The 17,806-nt window shown below is 39.9% G+C and overlaps 1 protein-coding gene across 1 annotated transcript in view; it reads right to left on the minus strand.

The window, feature by feature from the left end:
• ZRANB1 (zinc finger, RAN-binding domain containing 1) overlaps window positions 1–12,803 on the minus strand; it is a 32,145-nt gene extending 19,342 nt beyond the window's left edge. Inside the window, exons 1-2 of the mRNA XM_006879873.1 lie at window positions 12,666–12,803; window positions 10,444–11,294 (exon numbers count right to left, since the gene is read on the minus strand). Coding sequence (XP_006879935.1) covers window positions 10,444–11,294; window positions 12,666–12,706 — 892 coding nt within the window. The 5' untranslated portion in view covers window positions 12,707–12,803. The remainder of the gene's footprint in view (window positions 1–10,443; window positions 11,295–12,665) is intronic.
• Window positions 12,804–17,806: the final 5,003 nt, after the last annotated feature.

A 17,806-nucleotide genomic window follows, 5' to 3' on the forward strand; every position in this document is an offset into this window, starting at 1 on the left:
GAGGACTTCACAGCTACTATGGAACTCCGCTGGTGAGAATATGGAGCTGGCTCATAAGTGTTGAGAAGAGAAACTTATTTTTTTTTCCCCCATATATGGCACAGTTTTCAAAGTTTTACCTTATTTTCCTTTATGACATAAAATCATAATGGTAACTAACTTTGAAAAGAATGCCAAATGGTTAAAAAAAAAAAGCCAGGACTTACCTGAGCCCACATGGGCCAGCTCAACTCTACCCTGGAGTTCTATGGTAGCTGTGACACCACAGCAGGGTTTATGCTGTGGGCTCAGGGTGGACCTGGAGTCAGCGGGCACACTTCCAGGAACCCTTAAAGAGAAAAGTGCGTTTTAAGTGGTAATGCTGAGAAAGTCCTCATCACGGTCAGCAGAAAGGTGCAGAGTGGCGGACTAGGATGTATGGACACTATCTCATCTCATCTCTGTGTTTAACTCATTGCACAAATTTTTTATCTTAAGTTTATCCTACTCAGTAACCCTTTTTCTTTGGGCTCCTAATCATGTAGCTATAATTTAACCACAAACCCGGCTTAGATATTCACAACTTAAATATGTGTACCTTTAAGTAGGTACAAAGTGACAATCCCAGAAACAGTTTGCAGACTAAACAAACCAATTTCAAGCTGAATGGCAAGAAGATAAAATGTAGCATTTCTGTTCCTAGAAAAGTTTCATTCCTAAAATAGTGCTGTAAACACTAAAAGGTAGTTTAATAAATAAATGAAAATCACAAACTGTAATGCAATATCCTTCTAGTTCTTCTTATTCTTATATTTCTTTTATTCATTCAATAATTCCACTTTCCATTATTAGAATACTTGGTTTGGAAAAAAACAAATATTCAAACAGAGAAGCCGAACAGAATTAGAAAATTCAGGAAAAGAATTTAAAGCTCCACTGCCATCTAACGGATTCTGTCAAAGTGGTCGTAAAGGACAGAGCAGAAGTGCACTATGGGATTTCCAGGGCTCTCATTCTTTACAGAAGCTGACTGCCTCTTCCTTCTTCCCCAGAATGGCTGCTGGATTTGAACCAGTAAACTTTAGTTAGCTGTCCACTGTTTAATCCATTGCACCCCCAAGGCACATTCATCTCTAAGGCCTTTTAAATAATTCTATTTTTAATCGTGGCCAGCTATGTAAAAATATAGTTGGTATTTCTGAGCCCTTCCTGAAATCACTGGTCAAAAGGTGAACAATGTCATGCAAACATAAAAATCCCTAAAGTCACGTTGAAACATCTGACTGGCAGATTATTTTCATGAGCAGGGGCAGGACTGCTGAGTGTCCTGGAAGGACTTCAAGGGCATGTCACATGTGCATCACAGGGACAGGTGACCAGAGGTGAAAGCTAACGGTACTGGGTTTGAGATGATGGACTTGAATTTAAATGACAAAAGTAATTTCAAATATCACCAGTTTGAAGAAAAAACCTTAACATACGGGAGAAACACCCAAATTGGTGGGGAAAATTTTTATTCAACAAATTCAGTGAAAATTATTTGGGTGAAAAAATTTTAATCTTTACTTCAAACAGACACTGCTTAAGACAATGAAGAAAATATAATTTTCTCTACTCAGAAAAAAAAAGGAGGGAGGAATACTTGCTACAAATATGTCAGGTATGTATGTCTATCACATATATAATACTGTATTTACACAGAGTTCATGTAACTAGATGAAATGATATGGACAAAAGAAAGAAACCAACAATTCATGAAGAATCATACATGACTAACACAGTAAGACTGTATCTCGTCCGGAACAACCAGCAGACACAGCTACAGGGCCTCACATAAGGCCCTCTGGGAATGAAACTGCTACGGTCCTCCAAGCAGTGACCTGGCAGTAGAGCACACATGAACAAAGACCCTTAGACACATCAACATCACTCTATCCAACAAGTCTATATCCTAGGCCAGACAATGATTTCTGACTTAGATGTTCATTGAAAAGTTATAGAAAGTGAAAAAGTTCACACACTCCAATATGCCAATAAAAGGGATAGGTCAGGTGTGTAGCAAATCCATGTCATATTGTACATTCCTTTTCAATAAAATGGATACATTTTAACTATTTCAAAAACAAAACCAGGGAGGTGCTATTCCTAAGAGAAGATAACTAATTAAAGGATAATCCAGGAGACAAAGGGCAGGGGCAGGTCATCACCGAAACTACCATGAAAACCAGGTGTGGCTTTGAGGATTCAAATCCATAAAATTTATAATGTTATAAAGAAATTAATTTATCATTAAATAACTATAACATTTAATTGTGTAGGAGAAATGGCTTATTCTTAGGAAAAAGCATATTGAAGCATTTAGAGGCACAATCACAACATCAAATGTAGTAAAACATAAACAACTGAAAAATCTAGGTCAAGGGCATATGAGCATTCAATACATTATCTGTACTTTTAACTTCTCTATAGGTTTTGAAATTCCTCAGGGGAAAGTGGTTTTCTCTGTACAAGGAGACTGAAAAAGAGAAGGAAACAACTATTTCTAGGCATTTCTACATTGCTTTATTTTTTTAAAACCATATACATAGCTTACTACTTAGATAAAACTAGTTACTCTGCGGTAAAAGTAAACAGTGCTTTTCTAAAGTCTAAATATACATTTTATTTAATAGTGAAAATACATTTGATCCCCCTCCAAGTTGAAAGAGCTCTTTTAATAAAGTCCCGTTTAGAAGACGGAAGTCTTTACTTCATCGATAATGCAAGCTCACATGGCCGTATCAGACAGTCAGGAATCCTGTGTCTCTAGGTCAGAAAGGGGGGCGGGGGGGGGGGGCAGTGGCCAGCTGTGGGCTCAGTCACCTGTGTCTCAGACACTGAAGGGACCAGAGAGAACTCCACGCCCCAGGCTCCTCTACTGCCTCCCCTTCCGCCTGCATAAGGAGACAGGTTCATCCCAGGAAACCTTATTCCAAGTGTCCTGGACTGCACTGTTCAAATCTCAGACTTCACAGGTCAGCAACAGTTAGTAGGGGAAACGACAGGAAACTGCAGCCTCCGGCTCTCCTCCCTCTGCAGAGCGGGGAGAGCCCACAGGTCTTCCCACACTGAGAAAGACCACAATTACTTCTAAGGAAAACTTTCTATTGTGAGTTGCATATTGTGAGGGACTATAATTTACTGTTAAAGTCAGAATATAAAATATGTTCTTACAGCCCCAAAGCTGCAGAATCCTTTGGGGAAATCCTAAAAAAACTGGGGGAAAAGAAACAAGGCAAACCCATCTGAAATCCTCAAAAAATTGGAAAAAAAGACAAGGCAAACCCATCTGAAGACAATACTCCTTCCACAGGGGGAAAACCAATTCTATAATATCAACTATTTGAGAAAGACAGAAAGCCACAAGCACAAATGTGTGAGGTGTAGAAAGATCCTCATTTTTATACCTACACCCACCGACACTCCTGCGCAAGAAACCACGAAGCTAGCCAAGGACATACAAGGACATACAAGGGCATACAACGCTGCGTCCGGCACTCCAGCAGTTCACTTTCCTTCTATGGACTAAGCAAGCAGCCAAGATCTGTTACAAGAGATTCTGGATCTGAATACGGCTTTTAATAGAATAGTCTAACCCAAATCATTTTTGTTTTGAAGAGGGAGGAGGGCTTTCAGAGAGCTCTAAATGGTGAACACTGATAATCCTTAAGACCACAGATGTTCTTCCTGGCCCTGCCTTGCTCCTATGTAAGGAGTGTCCTAAGATATGAAGGAGGGGACAGACACCAAGTAAGGAAAGATGAGTTTACAACCAATCCAACAGCAATATAAAATTCAGTTCTGGACCACAGTGTCCTGTCAGCACACTGGAAAAAAATCCAGTACTCCAAAATGACCATACATTAAATCTAGCAGGAAAGTGGCAAATTCTAAGACATGAGAAGGTGCTGTCTAAAAATTAAAAATTTTGAACACAGATTTGCCTCTGAGTAACAGTTAGTGACTGTCCACAAAGCAATGTCTTAAGGGAGGGAAAATTCTCAAGACTGGAAAAAAGACTTCCAAACAGTTGGATTACATAAGTTGAAGATAGGCAAACAAAGCACTTTCATAGCTAGAGAATCTCTATCTTTCTTCACAATCACTTGTATACTCCAGCACTTCCTCTGAAGAAGTCAGCCACAGAGATGTCTTAATAAATGGGCAAATATACCATTGTGCTGACATCAGAGATTTTCTGTTTATTTTTATGTGGCGGGGCACACATCACCTTTGAGGGAGCTGTGACGGTTTTGTGGGAAGGTGATGTGCTGCCAACCCAAAGCCTTACAATTCCAGCTGCTTTGCAGGAGAAAGATGGGTAATTTCCTCCAATCCCTCAAAAACAAACCTAGAGGATTCTATTCTTCAAAGTTAATTTCCTTTTCCTTGGCTTCGGGATGCTGTTGTCTGTTATCTGCTGTCAGTCAAGGCAACTCTGCAGACAACGGCTCTGAAACCTGCCCAGTCCTGTGCGGTCACAGCACACTTGAGCCCACTGCTACAGTCACTGTGTCAATCCACCTTGTCAAAGGCCTTACTCTCTCCACCTTTCCAAGGATACTATCCTCCAAGGACTGTCCACCCATTTCATCTGACACACACATTTCAGAACTAGAGGTAAATAAAAATCACCACTGGACATGACAGGTTTTGTTTCATAGAGAAGGAAAGAATATATAGCTTTATTACTTACTGCCTTTAACAAATTTCAAATGTTCATCCAGATATATAATTTTTAAAATTTCTACCAAAACAAGGTGAAAAGAGTATTTTTAAATGCACTAGGCCCATATATTGCTAATTTATATTACAATGAGCATATGTTATCAGTGAAATCAAATGGAGAAATACAATCTGGGATGTTTAAAAGCAAGCAGGTTTTCGATCCTTCCATCTACATCTGAGAATACTCTGGCAGCTCGGTGGACAGGGCTGGATTAGGCCAAGCCAATGGCACACGGCTGCATCTACCAGCTGCTCTGCAGGAGACGGCGGACAAGCACCCTCCAGGAGATTTACAGTCCCTGAGGATCTGCCTGAGGCTCAGCTCTGAGTCGTTTCTGTGTCAAGAGCAATGAGTGAGGGAATGTGCTGCAGCTCACATTCTCGAGGTTTCTGGTAAGGAGGCTAGAAGTGTAACTGGTACCCACCAGAAAGTAACTACCCCAAATGCTCATCTTCAACACAAATTATGAGGAAAGGTGAAAGAGTAAATTAACTGTAACTTAATAACTGTTATCAGGCATGTCAAAATCTGAAAGAATGGCCTGTTTTGCTCACCAATAATTAGGACTTGTTTTATAAAGACAAAGAGGGAGTCTGTCAGACCATAAGTTCAGGATTCTCAACTGGGGCACTAGTACACATTACAGGTCACCCCAAAACAGCACACTCCTTAGAAATCAAAGATGTTTATGCTACTGCTGTCGGATAACTGACCATTTCAGTGTAAACGCTCATTTCGGAGGAATCTGTCGTGGAACCCCAAGTCTCAGCTGCTTCTCTTTTCATTATATGTCATATTTCATTTCAGTCATAGGTAGTCAGAGAAACAAAATGCCAACTAGAAGCAACACGTTAAACAACGGAATAAACAAAAACATTTCAAGTTAAAATTGTATTTGATAAGACTTTAGATATAGTGACTGATTCTCCCACCCCCCAATTAAACACTGCTATCAGTAAAGGTAGAAAAACTGAAAAACTAAAAGCACAAAAACTCGACTTAAAAGAAACGTCACTTCAGACATCTCCTGTCCTCTGCCCGCCCAATGATCTAATCCACAACTGATCCTGAGGCTGGGCAGGACCAGGCGGCACTTTGGTCCACTGCATCGCATCTGCGAGCTTCAGGAGAGCTCACCACACTGTTCAGAGAGCTAATCCTATCTACTGCCCCAACTTCCCAACAGTCAAGAGGGTTATGCTGGCTCCCGTTCCTTTCTGTAAGGCAGAAAAGACAAAAAGCTAGGAAGCAAGCAACACATCTACAATTCAGGGGTAGAGTACAGGACAGCCTAGCTCTCTAGATCCTACGATCTAAAAGCAAACATTCCCCGCACCATGTATTTGCGTGTCTGCCATGGATCAGGCCCTGTTCTTGGCACCAGAACACAGCCATTAACAAAACAAACCAAACTGCTAGTCTTCATGAAGTTCAAATTTTAAAGAAGAGAAGAAAATCACAAACTGTGTTAGAAGATGACAATTATGATGAAGAGAAATAAAGGAGGGAGACCACATCCATGCTGAGGAAAAAGTAACAGGGGTAGAGTGGTCATTTTATATCAGCAGCTCGGTAAAAACTCAGTGAGAAGGCAAGTGCTGAAGAAAGAACTCAAAAAGAGGCCAATGAGCAGCTAATCCTGCAGGAAGGTACCTGGAGAAAGCAAGTCAAGAGAGAGGAAACAGCAGGTAAAGGTCTGAGACAGGAGTCGTCTACTTGGAAAAAAGCCAGGTGGCCGGAGTGGCTGGAGGAGGATGAGTAGGAGAGCAACAGGACAGGGTGGGGGTGTCAGGGCACAGAGCACAGAGGGTCCTGTATTGAAAGGACTCTGCTTTGTACGGTGAGTGGCACAGAGAATGAGGGCCCTGAGTAAAGTTCTACAAGAGTGTGGTGGCTCCTCTGCTGAGAACAGACTATGAGAGTACTGTGGCTTGGACCAGGGGGTGAGGAATGGTCAGAGTCGGGGTACATTTTGATAAGACAGTCAACAGGATTTTCAAGCAAACAGCAAGGGGGGGTTAGTAGAAAAAAGCCAAGGCATCTGGCAAAAGCAAATGGAATGACAACTTGGATGAGAAAACATAACAAGGCAGATTTGAGGGAAAGACAGTGGAATTTTTCACTCTGAAATGGAAATGCTTATCAGAGATTAAAAGGGAGCTACTGAACAGTCCTACTGAATGAGTCCAGGGTTCAGAGGCATAAGGAGTTAGAACAGACGAGGTTCCTAATGTATTAATTTGGATACAAATATAAATTCTTTTTAAAGGACAACAGATTCAATACAACAGAACAGATTATCAGTGTATCAGACTGTGTTACACTAATTCCTAAACCCACAATTATCTACCCACCAAGAAAGGCAATCTACAGTGAGTGCTGAGATGACCCTCTAAATACATCCATTAAGTCCACACTTTGTCTTTACTGTTCCTCCTCCCAAACCCAGTTTCCACCTCTACTGACTTCAGGTTTTAGGACTGGATTCACCACGAGAAGAATTTCACAACATCTTCACGCTGCAGAAGAGGACATGTGAAATTTACAACCTGATGTCATTTAAGATACCTGTGCAATACTGTTACTCTGTCCTCTCAACTAACTCATCTTCATGCCTATTTTACCAGCTACCAAGGTGACCGGAATTTGAGACCTTTCAAATGGGACAGCCTTGCATTTTATATTCAGAATGTATTTCATATACACTGTATATCTTACACTTAGTATATATACTTCGATGATTTAAAAAAAAATCAGGTTATCTATTGAAATGCAGGAAATACAGGAGAAGCAGAAGCAAGAAAAATTCATTTTAAGTATATGCAAATGTGTTAGTTTTCATGATGAGGTGCATATAAATGTGTGTGAGAGTGTGTTTTACTGAAGTCTAAAGTAAACAAGATTTTTTTAAAAAGTCTTTCCCTAACATATTTAGCTTTTACTGAGGGTGATGATTGTAAAACGAAACAAAATCAAAGGCATGGGGAGAAAAACACAGGAACAAAACAGAGCTCTGATCTTTTTACTATCAGTTCAGAATAGACTGTGTAGTTAAGAATATTTGCCAACAGGAAACTTAAAATTCACATTACCAAAAACCAAACACAATCAACTCTTGGCCCTAAGAATCTAGACATTTTTGTGGTCCAAAGAGATTTAATGATAAAGAAACTATATGGGGAACAAGACAAAATCAATTATTAGCCTTGTTGGGAGGACACTGTGTTCCACCTTTAAAATGAACACACAGATGCACATCTAAAACCTTCTCCAACAGGGTAAAAAGGGAAGCCACAGACTGGGAAAATATATTTGGTAGTGACATGTTTGATAAGGGAATTATATCTAGAATTTATAAAATACTCTAGCATCACAAGATAAAGGTCAACAACCCAATTGCAAAATGGACAAAGGATACGAAAAGACACTGCACCAAAGAAGACATTCAGATGACGAACAAACACATGAAGAAATGTTCAAAATCCCTACCTCTCTAAGAAAGATGCAAATCAAAACTACTATGAGATATCATTTCACCCCAGTAAGATTAGCAAAATTTTAACAGAAAAGCAAACAACAAATGCTGGCAAGGTTGCGGAGAAACTGGAATCCTTATTGGCTGTTGGTAGGAGTGTAAAATGGGGCAAACACTATGGAAGGCAGTGTGATGCTTTCTCAAAAAGTTGGAAATAGAAATACCATTTGACCCAGCAATTCCACTACTGGAAATACATGCTAAAGAAACCCTAACTTCCACCCAAGCAGATATATGCACAACCATGTTTACTGCGGCTTTATTCACAATAACAAAGAGCTGCAAACAACACAAGTGCCCATCAACAAATGAATGGATAGAGATGCTGTGGTATATTCACACAATGGAATACTATGCAGCACTGAAAAAGAAGGAACACATGAAATATTATACAAGTGACCCTGGAGGACATTATGAAATATCTCAGTCATAAAGGGACAAATACTGCATAATGTCACTGTTGTAAAGCAGGACTGACATCAGGGCAGGAGGAAACAAAGAAAAGAGGGGATAAATAATGTTTACTGCACTGAAACAGTTGAGGGAGAGAACTGTTTGAAAGGAATATATGACTCAGTATTATTTTCATGACAATAGTGCAGAATGAGAGCTGCATGGTGGAGTGGACTGGGGCGGGTGGGGGTTGTATAATAATGAAAGTATTTTTTTAAACTTTTCAAAGAGAAAAACCAACTGGGGGGAGGGCTGGGCAGGGAGGAAAATGTGCAACAATGAATGAATGGGGGGGGGGGAATTAACACATGGGCATTAGCATGAGAAATACAAGTGTGGCTATTCAAAAAAAGAAAATGTGAACAAAAAGAAATAAGTCAGCACCATGAAGAGAGTAGGGAATGGCAACGAAGAAGTCAGACTTGCATGGATTGGTCTTATCTCTGTGTGCTTCAAAGAGCAAATATTTCAAATGCAGGATTTATCCTAGATTCAGTGCATGAACCCCTGATTCCTTAAGAATTCTATGATGTCCAAAAAGGCTGAAATTTACTGCAGTGAAGTCTCGTTCGCTTACATCTCTCAAGCTCTGTGCACTATTAACACCTTGGAGTAAAAATACACATGGTATTATATTAATATATGTATACTGTAGTAATACTCCCTGCAAAAATGATTTGAAAAATCACGCAAGAGTTTTCCAAAAAGCATACACGAAGATTAATACGCCAGAACAGAGAAAGTCACATACTGTCTGATTCCATTTACACGAAATGTCCAGAACATGTAAATGCAGGTAGAAAGTGCTTGTCAGAGGTCAGGACCAAGGAATGGGAATGGTAGTCTAGTGTCTACAGTTTCCTTCAAGCTAGACAGAGGTGCTGGTTGCACAACACATTAAATGAGCTGAATGGTTCACTTTAAAAAAATTCAATTTACACTACGAATTTCACTGCAGAAAAAAAAATTAATGAATAAAAACCTTTTAAAGCTCTTCTTCAGAAAAAACAAGGGATAATGACACCATGTGACTGAGGGAAGGGGAGCAACACAGATAAGCCATCACCCTGCAGGGCTGTGTCCTTAAAACAGTTCTTGGCTAGAAGTGGAGACCAGCGGGCAGAATGCCCTTAAGTAAACATGCAGTCATAACCTGACCTATGGAAATCAGTTGGCTACATGAGACACTCCCATAAAGTATGTAAATATTTACTAGCTGATACTCATGCTAACTCAATCAGCATCAGTCATTTCAAGGTCACAATTATAGTTCAACTTCTGGGAGCCACACATTTTTGTGATATTTTTAACATCTGACTAAAGCACCCGTCATCACAAGATGCTCACACTGTTTACAAACACTTCAGAAGAGCAGCTGGTGCTCCTCAGTCACATCTTGTTATAATAAACAAAGTGGCAGTTAAAAATGCCAGGTGTATATCCTACTACTGTTAGGTTAGGAACCTGCTTCAACGAAAAGTGATGGAGAAGCACATAATTAAGTGAAGGCAATTAAAAACAGAGCTTACGAGACCAGAGAGATAGGCGTGCACACCACAGAGCACCCACAGCTCAATGATGACCAGCAACAGAAAGCCTGGGGAAAGCCTTCTAAACCAATGCTAAACAATACTGACTCTGCTTACATCTCACATTTTTAAGAGGTTTTCCCCATCCCATTCGAAAACTGCAGAAAAGTGACACTTACCCACACAAGCATTGAGGAATAGCCAATCAGTCTTTTTCATCCTGTTTTTAATTTGCTTTAGTTTTTTGAAGTCTACTTCAAGTTCCTCCTTGCTGCCAACAGCACCAGCCAACTCAATTCTCTGAAAATCCATTTTCATTTCAGAGTCCCGCTTCATCGTCGGCGGCGATCTTCTTTGGCTGTTCCCACTGCTGCAGCTTCCTCTCCAGCGCGCCCGGTCCTGCTCATTTATTATTGAGGAGGCCTCATCAGTCTCTGCCAGTTCTATTGCTTCAATGTTATTAGGTCTGGGATGATCACAAACAACACATTTTTTAGCCTTGTCCCAGTTTTCATATGTGCAAACAGAACAAGTCCAGTGCTGAGCCCTTGTGTTCAGTTTATTTCTATCGTTGTATTCCTCACAAGGATCAACAGAAAAAGCAACTGGTCTCGAGCCAGATCCTGAGGATTGAGGCGATTCTGTGGGACTCCTGGTCCTGCGCTGGGATAAGCACTGGGTACATCGGATTGCCCTCGGCCAGTTCAAGTATGTGCACATGTGGCATGACCACTTGTTTGCATTTTCTATGCTGTAGGTGGACTTGACCCTCGGTCTCGCACTAGAGTCTGGACATATCAAAGGACTACTTCCTCCTTCTGTGCTAGAAGGATCCCAGTCTCTGCCAACATCACTGGAACCACTTTTAAATGGATCTTCTGTAATAATTGTTCCACTAGGTCTCTGGGCACGACACATTGTACACTTGATTGCAGATGGCCAATTTTCATACGTACAGTATTCACACGCCCACTTGATTCCACGTTCTGACATTGTGCACTTCTTGAAGTGAGTTATGTCAGGCAGGAAGCTACAAATAATTAGGACACAGTTATTGAAACAATAACTACATGATTCCACCTCTGAAAATATGCCCTAAAATGTAAGTATCCTTCTGCAACTCAAAGTATGTACTGTACTTCTCAGAACAGGCATGTAAAATTGTATACATTACCCTACTTTTCCTTTATTGCCACAAAGATACTAGAGATAGGTTTCAAGGAAGAATTTTAGACCATAAGATAAAATGAAACTGTACTTTAGAATGTAATGTAGATATGCAAGAGTTAAAGGTCTGTGCTAAAAGCTAAAAGAAGAATCTGTTAAAACAGGCAAGCCACTAACAAAAATGTCTCATTTCAGCCAGAGTATCGCTGTCAACTTTTAAAAGTAACCAAGAGTTAAAAAAACTCTTAAAGAAAGAAAAATAGCAAAGTTAAATAGTATTTTAAACACATAACCATTCTCAAGTTATGAACAACATAAAATGCTATGCTATCCGGGTATAGTAATATTTGCTTCACTAAAGAATTTAAAGGATCAAAGGGGATTCTAGCATTAACAGTTTAAAGTGCTAATTATCCATGACACTTAATTAGCAGGTGAGGAGCGATCTTTACAAGTAACAAAGTTAGCACTGTAAGACAGATACAGTTCCTTGATGTTCTCTATCCTCAGAATAATTTTTAAAACACTCTACCTGTTTATCATCCCTGCTCAGGAAAATCAAACCAGGAACTCTGCTAAGGTAACTGGTAATATAAATATCAATATAATTTTAAAACCTCAAAATTTTGAACATTTTAGATATATTTATATATTTCAAAATGCAATTTCAATTCAAAATTCACTATTTTAAAGGTTCCTAGGATTTTACAATGACATAGTAAATATTATGAACATTTTATTTAATAACAATTCATAAATGAAGCCATGTACAAAGAAATTCAATGATTCTTCTTAGCAGCTTAAAATTATGCACTGTCCACTAAAGATAACTTCTCCATTTTTAAAATCCTTTCCCAGATCAACTGTTACCACCCTACCGCAGGAGAAAGACAGGCAATCTTGCACAATCTATAGCCTCTGAAAACTTGCTTGGAAGGTCAGCTATGACTCAGTTCCGCCTCAATGGCAAGGAGGCGAGTGCCCTCAAACAAAAGAAGAAGAAACCTGGTGTAACAGGAGCTCCTGCCTCACCCTCCCTCTCTGAAATTAAATCTCTCTCTCAATCTCTGTCTCTCTCTGGAAACTGTTCCTGAGCCTGAAAAGTGAAATCTCACTTCAGAAGTGTGGGCACCACTGCCTCCACCCCATTTTAAGTGTGTGAGTTCTACTAAATGACAAAATTCACTTTAAGAAAGGCTATTGCATTATAAGCTGAAACAAAAATCACACTTACTAAGATTTTCGTTTCCATGCTCTACCCTCCACCTTGCACATTGTTAGAATAAAAGCATGGTCTGGAAACCAGACCAAAGGCAAGACTCAGTCTTCATGCTGGCTCAGAGTCTTACTTCTCAGGAGATACTGCAAAACGGGCAAGTGGCTCTGACTGTCAATAGCTATTCCTGCAAAGGAGACCAGAACTCAATTTCACTTGAAGCCTGCTACTTTACCCAAAAGTACTTTAAAAACAAAGGGAGGAGGGGGGGCTTGATTTCAATCAATTCTCCATTTTTAACCCTATACACTTCTTTTAATGATGTATTAGTGTACTTAGATTTTTAATGTAATATTAAAAAAAAATCTGTTAACTGATAAGGCTTGGTTTCTTACCAAAGCAAAGAAAATGGTATAAATAACCCAACAGAAAAAGAAAAAAAAAACACTGCTTCTAATTAGTTCTGGAAGACTTTTTCCCCCAGTCATTCCTGTTTAGTTGTTTCCCCGCCCCCCCCCCAACCTAGATAACTTCCACTTATCTTGTTCAAGTTTTTCAATCTGATTACCTGCTTTCTAGGCACAGCTCAAAGCATATTTGAAAGGCAGGAAATTAAAATCATACACATAACCTTAAAGTGAACAACGGAGATTTAATGTCAGTTTTCCTGTTCATTAACCAGTTTCTTCCTTTAACTTTCTAGGAGTGAAATAAAAATTAATCCTGGAAGGCAAGTATAGTGAAACTTCCTCTCACATTCTGTGGGCACGCTGTTGGGAGGAGTCAGTCTTTGGAAAGGACACTATTTGGATAGGTGGAGGGGCCCTCGATGAGGCGGCTCTAACGGGGGGGCTCCAGTATTTCAGAGATGATGAGGGTGCTCAAGATAGAGAAGGGGTCAGAGCCACTAAGCACAGGGTCGCTGTGAGTTAGCGACTTGAAGTACTTAACGACAACTGGTAAATAAGTAGAAATTGATTATTACAATAACAAAATGCCGGAAGGAGCCTGTACCCTGGGCTATTTTAATTCATTTCAGTCATTTCATTAGGAATATTCACATTAAGAAAATCCAAGTTTGCTTTGAGAAGATTTACTATGATTTCTTTTTGGTTCAACTAAGTTTATCACCTTAACAATTATCTTAGCTAATCTTCATGGAACTAACAGTCCAGCAGCACAGCATGTCTAAATATCCAACTCTGGCAGAAAGGGAAAAAAAAAATAACCCACAAATTATGGTTACTTTAAAAAAACAAACAAACAAAAAAACCCTGTCACTGCACCTGGTAAAATAGTGGACAAAAAGCCACTTAACTAGCCTACCAATACACTTTAGCTCCCCTCACAAAAATCTGGATTACTCAGCAATACCAGAATCAAGTTCAAGGGCTTTACGGTAGATAATGAAGGACAGTTTCCACACCATGAAGGAATAAGGCTCTGTAGGAACACTGAGATGGTTTTTTGGAGGAAAGAGCTGGCTATTTGGTTGTTGGGTTTTTTAATGGTTTTAACTTTCTACTAGTTTATTTACAAAATTCAAATACATTGTTTTCAAGAACAAATTATTTCAACTTTGCTGGTTATCTGGTTTGGGTTTTGCTTTTCAGTAACTGAGTGCTAAAATTCACTGGAGAGGCCCATCCAAGCTAACGGGCGTCACTAAATGGAATACAGGAGTAAAGCACCATCAGCTGGACTATGTGATTTTGTACCAAGATTACAAAGAGCACAAATTTTCTCCCAGTTGTCAAAATATCCCACAAGAGACATAAAATTATGTTCTCTAGCAACCAGCTCTAAGAGTTAATATGACACAGAGTAAAACTTGTTACCAATGTGATCTCACAGGAGAAGGATGGGCAATCGCCTCCTGTGCAATTAACTTCCTCTGAAAACTCACTGAAGAGTCAGCTATGGGTTGACAGTACACAACAACAATGTGAACTCACACCCAGATAAATTTAACTGGCAAGTGGAACTGTGCAAACCAGGTTTCCAAATTCTAGTCAAGGAATCCCCTTTCATTTATCTAGTACAAGAAGACATCAATGAACTCTGCATAAAACCCTGGACCTTCTTCACAGATAAATGGATACAACAGTTCCCCATAAGTCTTAGCTGAAATTCAGTACCAGTGGTTACCAACCTGGGGACCATGAAACCATTTGTTTTTTTTGTTTGTTTGTTTTTTATAATTTTTATTTATTTATTTATTCTTTTTATGTGTGTACCATCAAACTGGATCTAACTGGTACAGGAGGCGATTGTTCCTCCTTCTTCAGCAGAGCATCTGGTGGATTTGAACTGCGCACCTCTGGGATTGCAGTGCAGTTTCCTGCCACTAGGCCACCAGAGCTCGCCCCATGAAACCATTTGTGTATCATGTTCTACCTGAGACTGGATAATGTTCACAAATCTATTTATCACTTCCAATATTAAATTCTTAACTGCTTTTGATTATATGTTTCCCAATCCATATACAGGGCACTCTGGTAGCCTAGAGAGTAGGAAGTTGCACTGCCAGCCCAAAAGCTAGTGTTCAAATCCAACTACCTACCGCTCCACAGGCCAAAAATGGGAAGTCTCCTCCCATACAATTTACAGCCTTTAGAAACCTGCCTGAGGGTCAGCTATGAGTCAGGTCTGACACAAAGCAGTAAGTTTGAGTCCATACAGAGGCCCACTCCAAACAAATGGGATACAATGGAGTAAGAGAATTATCAAGCATGATCACTAATATAACACATTAAGTAAAACATATAAATAGAAATATAACAATTAAAATTATTAAAAAATCAATTTCAGCAGTGCATCAACTCTAAATTGGCAAACTTCTAAGAAAACACATAAACTAAAAGTATTTCAAGCATACTGAGTTCTCAAATTCTATTAAAATGCTGTTGTTGTTGTTGTTGTTGTTGTGTCTCTTTAAGTTGGAAACAACCCATAGCTGACCCTCCAGTGGGTTTTCCAGAGACTGTAAATCGCATGAGAGGAGACTGTTCATCCTTCTCCCATGAAGCAGATGGTGGATTTGAACTGCGTGCCTTTGGACTGCAGCACAGCTTCTTGCCAACAGGCCACTACAAAGATATACATGAATTACAAAATTTATATAAACAAAGTGTCTCTAACTAGTAAAGCAAAATCTCTTTTAGTCATTTCCTCCTCTCTCATAAGCATCTTCCTACATCACTGTCTTCCCCCTAACAGCCAACAACAAAAAAACAAAAACAAAAAAAAAACAAGTGGTCTCAGCAAGACACTGTGAATGGTGGTAAGGTGAGCCTTCTAAATCCAAATGTGAACCTAACCCCAGCGCTCTCCCAGCTCAGCACAGCCTACACTGAGCTCCTTATCGCCCACTCAAAACAAATGCCTCTGCTAACATCTCCAGTAACCATCTTAACGGCAGCACAGAAACCTAGATCTACTCAGATTATACCTCCTTCCCACAGAGCCTTCCTGGTGCCTTTTGTCCAATCAGTTCTTTCTTCCTATTCCCACCACCACCAATCCCTTCTCAGCTCAGGTACAAACCTACTGTGATAACAAGTCCCCATTCTGAAGCATTTCCGCAAAGCATTTCTCAACTCTTTTCTGTCACATAAAAATACTTCACAATATGCATCACTTTTCTTCAAATACACCACACATTCCAAACTCATTCACATGCCGCTTCTACTAGGATCCAGACATGAAGGCACTCCCTACACAAGCACATACCATAGGTACACACGTGACAAACACCACCTGGTCTTTAAGGCTCACCTCAAACAACTCTACAGAGGACAATGAAAGGCGATACCACAACCAGTGTAGGTAAAACCAGAACTTGATGACGCCAAATCTTCGAATAAATATCAAAAGGGAGAGAAGCCTCAAAGATGGCTGTAGTTAATTCCCTGCCAATGGATCTGAGAGTCAAAATCAAGGTGGGTTTTTATAAATGAGATATCTCTACTTAAGTTTGAGTTGAGATGCTCAAAATCCCTAGCCCTAAGAGAGATGCAAATTAAAACAACTATGAGATATCATTTCACCCCAGTCAAAATAGCAAAATTTAACAGAACAGCAAGCAACAAATGCTGGCGAGGTTGTGGAGAAACTGGAACCCTGATTCACTGTTGGTGGGAGTGTAAAATGGTGCAACCCCTGTGGAAAGCAGTATGGCGCTTTCTCAAAAAGTTGCAAATAGAGATACCATTTGACCCAGCAATTCCACTACTGGGAATATACCCTGAAGAGACCATAGCTGACATCCAAGCAGATATATGCACACCCATGTTTATTGCAGCTTTGTTCACAATAGCAAGGAGTTGGAAACAACCTAAGTGCCCATCAACAAACGAATGGCTAGAGAAGCTGTGGTATATTCGCACAATGGAATACTATGCTGCATTAAAAAACAAGGAACTCATGCAATATTATTCAAAATGGTTGACTCTGGAGAACATTATGCTGAGTGAAATATCCAAGTCACAAAAGGACAAATATTACATGATGCCACTGTTGTAGAATGGGACTGTCCTTGGGGTTGGGGAGAGACTGAGTAAGATGGGTTCAATAATGTATACTGCACTGGAACAGAGGAGGGAGAAAACTGTTTAAAAGAGATATATAACTAGGTATTTTTGTCATCACAGGAGACTAGAGCGAGGGCTACATGGTGGAGGGGACCTGGGGGAGGGTTTGTAAAACAATGAAAGAATCTTTTCTTTTACTTTTCCATAATTTTTGGACTCATGTACTTATAACTTGTTAGTCAAATTTGTGTCTTCTAGGTTGCAACACCCCCATGATACATCTTCAAGGATATGAACATGTACGGCCAAGCACAATCAATAAGAGTGCATCTAAATTCCAAAATCAGTCTCCATAATAGTCTATGTGTTTCCTACTGCCAAAGGGGCCCTTTAGAGTAGTGAGAGAAGATCTTCACCCTGAAACCCACAGCGTCCCTTTTCAGCAGGAAGTAGCTAAGAGAATATGCCATCCCCTTTTCCTTATGACTCAGGGTGAAGTCTCTCTCAGGGAGGAGTGATAGGGAATGGCAAAGGACACACTGACAAAGAAGATTAATCAGAACTGGCTTTGACAAGCACTGTGGCATTTGGACAAGAACAAACTGGGAGGAGGGTAGAGAGAATAGT

Source organism: Elephantulus edwardii, unplaced genomic scaffold (genome assembly GCF_000299155.1).
Source record: "Elephantulus edwardii isolate Elephantulus edwardi_28Jun2011 unplaced genomic scaffold, EleEdw1.0 scaffold00006, whole genome shotgun sequence".
Classification (NCBI taxonomy): domain Eukaryota; kingdom Metazoa; phylum Chordata; class Mammalia; order Macroscelidea; family Macroscelididae; genus Elephantulus; species Elephantulus edwardii.